This window comes from Suncus etruscus, chromosome 1 (genome assembly GCF_024139225.1).
Source record: "Suncus etruscus isolate mSunEtr1 chromosome 1, mSunEtr1.pri.cur, whole genome shotgun sequence".
Taxonomy (NCBI): Eukaryota; Metazoa; Chordata; class Mammalia; order Eulipotyphla; family Soricidae; genus Suncus; species Suncus etruscus.
The window spans coordinates 168,603,957-168,613,378 of record NC_064848.1 but is presented as its reverse complement, the minus strand read 5'-3'; the positions used below and the strand labels follow the sequence as shown (position 1 = coordinate 168,613,378).

Here is a 9,422-nt window from a genome sequence, read left to right as displayed (position 1 = left end):
TAACTTGGAGGAAGGGGGTTTGCCTTGCATGCAGAAGGATGGTTGTTCAAATCCTGGAATCCCATATAGTCCCCCGAGTCTGCCAGAAGTGATTTCTTAGCGTAGAGCCAGGAGTAACCCCTGAGCGCTGCCGGGTGTGAATCAACCCCCCCACCCCCCACACAAATGTAGCTCCAATAGTTAACAGGTTTTAAGAAAATTCTGTAATGGCTGACATTCTTGTTTATGTAGTAAAAAACTGTTCTTATTTATTGGTCTCCTTTCTGTTGTTATTTGATATAGGGGGGCTGCTGAGATGGAGAAATCCTTGTCTGATATAGAAGTGCTTTATCCTGAGATCATAGTAAAAGTGGGTAGAATCACTCTTGGAGAAGAAAACAGGAAGACAATGACCAATATCTGTTTGAAAAGAATTGAGAATTCTAGTATCATCAAAGCTACATGTGCATTGCTAAACTCTGGAGGAGGAATAGTCAAAGCAGAGATCCATGATAGAAACTACAGTTACCGATGCCATGGGCTGGGACAAGATCTGGAAACATCTTTCCAAAAGCTCCTTCCTTCAGGGTCACAGAAATATCTTGATTACATGCAGCAGGGAAATAATCTCCTGATTTTTGTCAAATCTTGGAATTCAGAAGCTTGTAGCCTCCCCATACGGATTTGCAGTTTGCGCTCCAATTTATATCAAAGAGCTGTGACTTCTGCTGTAAACCTGAGTGGCAGCAGTGCTCTGGAGCTTCTGCAGGAGAAACAGTCTAGAGCTCAAAGAGGAAGGCAGAGAGTGATGATGGAGCTGCATCCTCAGGAAGTTCTTAACAGGTACATTCAAGAAGAGGAAGATATGAGGACATGTGCTGCAGAATTGTTTAAAAAGGACAGACTTGTGTATAAGGAGAGGCTCAACTTTACTGAGTCAACCCACGTCGAATTAAAAAGATTCACCACCAAAAAGATCGTTCCTCGGATTAAAGAAATGCTGCCTCATTATGTTTCTGCATTTGCCAACACTCAGGGGGGATACCTAATTATTGGCGTTGATGATAAAAGCAAAGAGGTGTTTGGCTGTAAGAGAGAAAAAGTGAACCCTGACTCATTAAAAGAAGCAATAGAAAATTGCATTAAAAAATTGCCCACATACCACTTCTGCTGTGAGAAACCAGAGGTGAAGTTCACAATCAAAATGTTGAATGTGTACCAAAGAGATACCCTGTATGGTTATGTTTGTATGGTCCAAGTGAAGCCCTTCTGCTGTGTAGTATTCACAGAGGACCCGGATTCTTGGATCTTGAAGAACAATTCTATCACAAAGCTGACGACTGAGTGTTGGGTGCACCTGATGTTGGGTATCCAGCCAGGTAAAAGGAAGCAAAGCCAGTGCCAACAGGAGGAAGTCCTTCACCTTCAATTGGCAAACAGATTTGATTAAAGAAAAAAAATCTTTTTTTGCTTACAGACACTTTTCCATTTCAGGGTTCAAGTTACAAAAACTCAAAATAGTTCTCTAAGGTTAAAAAAAAGAAACAGATTTGAATCTGTTTGATTAAAGTTATAATATGCAGTAAATAGCGAAAGCCTTGCCAAAATTGTTTATCAATACTCTGTTTAAAAATATTTCAAGGGGGGGGCCGGGAAGGTGGCGCTAGAGGTAAGGTGTCTGCCTTACAAGCGCTAGCCAAGGAACGGACCGCGGTTCGATCCCCCGGCGTCCCATATGGTCCCCCCAAGCCAGGGGCGATTTCTGAGCACATAGCCAGGAATAACCCCTGAGCGTCAAACGGGTGTGGCCCAAAAACCCAAAAACCCAAAAAAAAAAAATATTTCAGGGGCACAAAAAAAAAAAAGTGGGGGCCGGAGAGATAGCATGGAGGTAAGGCGTTTGCCTTTCATGCAGGAGGTCATCGGTTCGAATCCCGGAGCCCCATATGGTCCCCTGTGCCTGCCTGGAGCAATTTCTGAGCCTGGAGCCAGAAATAACCCCTGAGCACTGCCGGGTGTGACCCAAAAACCACAATATATATATATATATATATATATATATATATATATATATATATATATATATATATATATATATATTTCAGGGGCTAGAGCACTAGCACAGCCAGCAGGTAGGATGCTTGTCTTGCATGTGGCCAACAAGGGTCTGATCCCAGTACCCCATATGGTTCCCAAAATCTGCCAGAGGTGATCTATGAGTGCACAGTCAGGAATAACTGTGCAATCAATCATGTGGAGTCCTTCCCCAAAAGGTGATAGTTAAGAGGGGCAAGAACAATTTTCATAGATATTATTGAAGAAAGCCAGTTATTTCCAAAAATGTTGATAACTTTGAATTGTCTTAGTAATAGAGTTAATACCTTTCATTATTGGTCATGGTGCACCACCAAGTGGAAAATGTTGCAAAATGAGATGCCGGAGATGCCAGAGCAGTGAATGAGTGTAGTTAAAATTTTCCCTTCTCTAAACATTTTCCTCAGAATCATTCAGGGATTTTACATTTATCAGTGAAGGATTTGTAGGTTGAACAAAACTTATTAGGTTATCATCAATTTTCTCCAAATTTGACTTTTTAAAAAAAAGTGGACAAATAGTTGCTTTCTTTTTTTTTTTTTCTTCTTCTCTCTCTCCCTCACCCTCGCCCTTTACCTCTTCCTCTTCAGCTCCCTTTACCTCTCCTTCGTCAGCTCCCTCTTATCTCTCCCTCTCCTCCTCCTCCTCCCCCCACCCCACCCCCCAACCACCCACCCAGCGGTGTTCAAGGGTTACTCCTGACTATTCGCTCAGAAATCACTCCTGGCGGGCTCGGAGGACCATATAGGATGTCAGAATCGAATTTCAATTAGCCGCATGCAAGGCAAACGCCCTAACCGCAACTCAAGTTGCTTTCGTTTTATTTGGGATTTTTGGACCACGCAGTGGCGCTCAGGGGCTATTATTCCTGACTCTGTATTTAGGAATGAGTGGCCCCTGGTGGTGTGTGCCGGACCTTATACAGTGCCAGGGATCCAACCTGGCAAGGCAAGTGCCTTAGTTAGTCCTCTCTTATTTTATTATATGATTCTTTCTCTTGTCCTAAGTTACTCTATTTGAAACAACTTTCTATTCATTTATTTAGCTCCTTCCAGTTTGGCCACAGAACCATGCTTTCCCCTGAGTCCACCAGCTTCATCTGCACAAAGAAACCCATCATATCCCATAAAAATTCTGGAGTTAAAGAGAGCTCTTCAACAAAGCTTATTTCCAGGTACTCATTCTTGATTGTAGTGAGGAGACTATTTGTTTTCAAAATAATAGTTTGAAAGAAATTGGTAGCAATTATTTCAAGCTTTTCTCTTCTTCAAATGTAAGACTTTGTAGACAAGAGTGCTGAAATAATGTACATGATTCATTCTTGTTTTCCAGTCAGTAGAATCACACTATGCTTCTGCATGTTTGGCAGCTTCTTAGTATAGAGGAAAAATGTTCTTCATATTTAAGAAAATTTAGGAATTTTATTTAAAATTAAAATATGTCTTCTTTGTTTTGTGAGGAAAGTTGGGCCACGACTATCAGTGCTCAAAGGCTATTCCTAGCTATGTGCCCAAAGAAACATTGGTGGTGCCAAGGAGAGAACAAGGGTCAGCAGGGCTCAAGGCCTTAACTCCTGTATTCCTCCTCTTGCCCTAGGAAAAATTTTTGAGTTCCTTAGGTTCTCTATTAGGATAAAATTGCCCCCTTGCAATGTAAATGAGGCAGCCCAAAAGATCATGAGTATGCTTTCTTTTTTTTTTGGGGGGGGGAGTTGTTTTAGGGTCACACCCGGTGGCACTCAGGGGTTTACTCCTGGCTCTGTGTTCAGAAGTTGCTCCTGGCAAGCTCTGGGGACCATATGGGATTCCGGGATTCGAACTGGGGTCCATCCTGGGTTGGCCGCTTGCAAGGCAAACACCCTGCTGCTGTGCCATCCCTCTGGCCCCATTGGTAGGTACACTTTCTAATGCAGAGTTTTTTGGGGGGTTTTTTTTGGTGTTTTTTTTTTTTTTTTTTTTTGGTTTTTGGGCCACACCCGAAGTTGCTCATGGGTTACTCCTGGCTGTCTGCTCAGAAATAGCTCCTGGCAGGCACGGGGGACCATATGGGACACCAGGATTCAAACCAACCACCTTTGGTCCTGGATCGGCTGCTTGCAAGGCAAACGCCGCTGTGCTATCTCTCCGGGCCCTAATGCAGAGTTTTTAACAAAACTCTATTGACTTTTGGGTCAAGTAGCTTTTTGTTGTAAGAAACTGACCTGCAAATTATAGGGTGTTTAGTATAATTCCTGACCTCTGCCCACTAGATGATAGCACACTCCCAACTCAGCTGTGACTTTCCAAAATATCCAGTCATTGTCAAATATTCCAGGGGGGATATTGAGAATGCAAAATTTATTACATGTTAAGAAGCATGTACATTTATGATATGTTATTAAGAATCTTGCTATACAGTAGTGTTTGCCTTGCAAGCAGCTGATCCAGAACCTAAGGTATTGGTTCGAATCCCGGTGTCCCCGTGCCTGCCAGGAGCTATTTCTGAGCAGACAGCCAGGAGTAACCCCTGAGCACCGCCGGGTGTGACCCAAAAACAAAAACAAAAAAAAGAATTGTGCTATATACATTTGAAGTATTGTAGTTTAGTTGAGGGAGAGTGAGGGAGAGAGAGAGAGAGAGAGAGAGAGAGAGAGAGAGAGAGAGAGAGAGAAAGAGAGAGAGCATATATATGCATAAGATGAATGGTTAAAAAGTAAAGATGAGGGGCCGGGCGGTGGCGCTAGAGGTAAGGTGCCTGCCTTGCCTGCGCTAGCCTTGGATGGACCGCGGTTCGATCCCCGGTGTCCCATATGGTCCCCCTCGCCAGGAGCGACTTCTGAGCGCATAGCCAGGAGTAACCCCTGAGCGTCACCGGGTGTGGCCCAAAAACCAAAAAAAAAAAAAAAAAAAAAAAAAAAAAAAGTAAAGATGAGGCGAGGTGGCGCTAGAGGTAAGGTGTCTGCCTTGCAAGTGCTAGCCAAGGAAGGACTGCGGTTCGATCCTCCGGCGTCCCATATGGTCCCCCCAAGCCAGGGACAATTTCTGAGCACTTAGCCAGGAGTAACCCCTGAGCATCAAATGGGTGTGGCCCAAAAAAACAAAACAAAAAAAAACACAACAAAAATAAAGTAAAGATGAGAGTATGTACATAAGTTGGGAAGCTTGTGACCCCAAAGTAGAATGCAAGAACCACTTACTGGAAGGTTCTTAGTTTTACAAAAGCAATATGTTCTCAAAATAATATAATAAAACAACCAAAAAAAATAAAACCCTGCCAGAAACCTGAAATAGAAAGGAATACCTTACAGTATAATGGAGCCAAATAGCTGATGCTGGAAGGTTATTCTGTAAAGACTATTCCTGGTGGTCTTCTTCTGTGTGAGAAGTCAGAAATATGCACTTTGGAAGTAAAATGCCTGCCCCAGAGGCAGACGGGAGAGGGTGGGCAGGAGAGAAGAAGAGGGCAACAGAGAGGGTGAGAGGAAACCTGTTAACTGTTGACATTGGTTGCAGGAAATGATCACTGGTGATGGTTGTTCTACTTGTATGACTAAACTCAATCATGAACAACTTTGTGGGGGGAAAACTATATTATGAACAACCTTGTAATTATGTTCCTTACATAAAAATTATATTTAAAAAATAGTCACTTTGCAGTCCTAGCCTGAGAAGAGTGTGCTTTCTATGTAGATAAGGAAGCCATTGTCCCATGACTTGTCTCATTCCTTCCTGTGATGTGGCAGGAATACTTAAACTTTTGCAAATTTTAGTAATTGACTTCTATTTCTTCCATTTCAGTGACTCAGGAAGAGATACAGTATAAACCAGAATCCTTCTGTCAGAAGTTATTCTCAGATTACAGAGGACTGAAGGAATTAATGAAGATGCATATAAAACCTTGTTCTCAGGGTATTGTGATATTTTCTAGAAGCTGGGCTAAGGATATTGGCTTACAGAAAGAGCAGAATGTTCTGTGTGATGCACTCCTAATAGCCATGAACAGTCCTCTGATGCTCTATACAATCTTAAGAGACCCTACTTGGACTGGAGGGTTTGAATATGCACGAAATACAGCTCATCAATTAAAGCAGAAACTAGGGACTACTGGTGGTTACATAGGAAAAGTGTGTGTCATTCCCAACTTGATACGCATGTCCAGCAGAGGATACAGACCCAGTGAAATCACAGTGCATTATCCTCAGTCCTACAGGTTTGCTAATGTGGAGGAAATGGAAGATTTGTTGCAGGCTCTTATAGTGGTCTCCATGAGTTCTTGCTCTCTCCTGAGTGACCAAATAGGTAGTGAATTTCTCAACTTGCTTGTCATGGAGCAATGTGAGTTGCTTTCAGGGAGTCTTCAGGAGACACGAGAACTGCTCATCTATTGCTTCCCAGGAATCAGGAAGACATCCCTAATTATAAAGATCATCAAGAAAATTAAGGACGTATTCCACTGCAAGCCCAAAGAGATTCTATATATTTGTGAAAATGAGTCCTTAAAGGATTATGTGATGTAAGACTCTCATTAACTAAACAATCAATTTAATCTATTTGTAATCATTTTTTTCTAGAGTATCATTAAAGTAATTTGTTTGTAGGGGGTGTATGTATGAGAAAGTTTGGGCAACACCTGGCTGTGTTCAGGGTTTATCCCTGGTTCTGTGCTTAGAGATAATTTCTGGCAGTGCTCAAGGGACCCATATGTGGTGCCAGTGATTGAACAGGGAAATATCATATGCAACACAAGTACCTATCTTTTGAGCCTAGTGATTTGTGGGTTTGTTTGTTTTTTGGGCCACCCCCAGCTGCACTCAGGGGTTACTCCTGGCTCTGTGCTCAAAAATCGCTCCTGGCAGGCTCAGGGACCATATGGGATGCCGGGTATCAAACTCGAGTCTGTCTTGGGTCTTCTGCATGCAAAGCAAACACCCTACTGCTCTACTATCACTCCAGCCCTTTTTGATTTTTAACTTGATATAAATAGTATAAGTCCAAGAGGTCAAAGAAAATATATAAACATTTGAAATTAAACATCTCTTTACACATTGGCTAAGTATGTATTACTTTAAATTTTCATAACTAGAAACACTTTGGGGAAGGAAATTTGGACTACCCCCAGCAATGGTGCAGGGCTACTCTTGACTCTGTTGTCAGAAATTGCTCACAGCAGTGCTCAGGGGATCATGAGTGCCCTGGATTGAAACAGTGTCAGCCACATGCAAGGGAAGCACTTTATCCATTGCACTATCTTGCTAGTCCAACTAGAAACATATATTTTCATAATGTGTTACCTTAAATTAAAAAATAGTTTAAATGAACCCATCTTACTTTAAATATGTATGAATATATATTTGTTTGCTTGCTACTTAAGTTTTAAAAACAAGGTTTTTCAGTTAGATTTGTACTTAATATTATTTGTTTTTGATATTTTCATTTATATTTGTAGTTTAAGAAAATGTGGGGCCGGGCGGTGGCGCTAGAGGTAAGGTGCCTGCCTTGCCTGCGCTAGCCTAGGACAGACCGCGGTTCGATCCCCCAGCTCCCATATGGTCCCCCAAGCCAGGAGCGACTTCTGAGCGCATAGCCAGGAGTAACCCCTGAGCGTCAAATGGGTGTGGCCCAAAAACAAAAACAAAAACAAACAAAAAAAAAAGAAAATGTGCAAATTTACTTCTGATGAAAAAATGTAGTTTTTTTGGTGGCGGGAGTCAGACCTGGGTGTTCTCAGGGTTTTCTCCTTGGTTTGTAAGAGAATCAGTCCTGGCAGGCTCAGGAGACTATAGAGGATTCTCGGGATCCAATCTGGTCATGCATAAACAAGGCACGAGCTCTGTACTATCAGTCTGACTCCTGATGAAAATCTTTTATCTTTCAACTTACTAAGTTATTTGGTTAAAATATTATTTGACAAGTAGAGACAACTTTGTTTTTAAATTAGCATATTTATGTATGTATTTATTTCGGCTTTGGAACTATATCTGAATGTGTACAAGGTTTATTTCTAACTCGGTGCTTAGGTTCACTCCTAGTATTCAGTTGCCAAAGAATTTAACTAGGTACAAGACAAACACTTTTTCCTCTGTACTATTTCTTGGCTCTGAAAAAATGAGTAGGGTTTAAAATTATGTATTGGATCTGTCAGGTAATTTATAGATAGAGCAGTTTCAAAGTAGGATACTAATAAAATATGGAGTTAACCATTGGGAACCAGCCTATAGTTCCAACTCAGAGAACAAAAGCATTGTATTCCCTTTATTTACATACTTGAAATGTTGTTTTCTTTCATTCTCATAGGGAACAAAAAATCTGCCAAGCTGTGACTCAGAGAAACTTCATGCGAGGGGAGTTCCTAAAGATTAAGCACATTGTGATTGATGAGACTGAGAATTTCTGCAACACATATGGTGATTGGTACATGAAAGCTAGGAACATCACCTGCCCCAATGTGAGGGGGATTGGAAATGAAGACCCTCACCATGGGATTCTCTGGCTTTTTCTGGATCCTTTCCAAGTTCGTCGTGCAGATATCAACAGTCTCCCACCTCCATCAGCTCAGTTTCCTCGAAAAATAATCACAAATGGGGTCCACTGTGCCCTGGAAATAGCAATGGTCATGAAAGAAGAAATGGTGAGAATCAAGAACAGTCCTCAGTCCAATCTGTCTCCAGACACACTGGCCTTGTTCAGGGAAGCCCTCTATAAGGAAGCAATACATACACAGGCTCCACTGGGTGTTTGTGAGACAAAGGTTAATCTGACAATAGAACAAATAGCGAAACATGTGGCTGAAAGGTGTCTGGACCTATTTCAACAAGGCTACCTGCCCAAAGATATAGCAATTCTATGCAGGAGAAGAGAGGACAGAAGTCGCTATGAGCCTGCACTCAAAGGAGCAATGGAATATATTGAGATCCCTGGAGCAACGTATGTTGTATTCAACCAGGCTGCTGGTGTTTTGGGCCCTCATATTATTTTAGACAGTATTCATAAGTTTTCAGGCCTAGAGAGAAATATTGTGTTTGGGCTTAGTCCAGAATGCACCCTGTCAGAGGAACTTCATAAGCTCCATTTTGCCTCAAGAGCCATCAAACAGCTGTACTTGCTTTATGAAAAGAAGACAGGCTTCTGAAAATAATTTGAAACAACTCAGAAAGCTAGAAAGAGCCAAGACTTTTTTCTCAGGCAAGAAAAAGGTACTCTTTTTCACATATAATGAGTAAGGAAATTAAGGCATGGTCAGTATGGACACAGGAATGTCACTACTGAGATCTCCCACTCTGTCCTCTTTCTAGGCCACTGAACCCTCTTTCCTTTGTACAATTTGAATTTCCTTGTCTCTGTTTGTCCTGATCCAATCCAATTTACAGCCTG

At 41.8% G+C, this 9,422-nt stretch overlaps 1 protein-coding gene across 1 annotated transcript; it reads left to right on the top strand.

Moving 5' to 3' along the window:
* The first annotated feature begins 295 nt into the window (after positions 1–295).
* Positions 296–9,180, top strand: LOC126006121 (protein SLFN14-like). The gene is made up of 4 exons (XM_049771473.1): positions 296–1,358; positions 3,119–3,247; positions 5,850–6,564; positions 8,346–9,180. The coding sequence occupies exons 1-4, from the start codon at positions 296–298 to the stop codon at positions 9,178–9,180; spliced, it is 2,742 nt and encodes a 913-aa protein (XP_049627430.1).
* Positions 9,181–9,422: the final 242 nt, after the last annotated feature.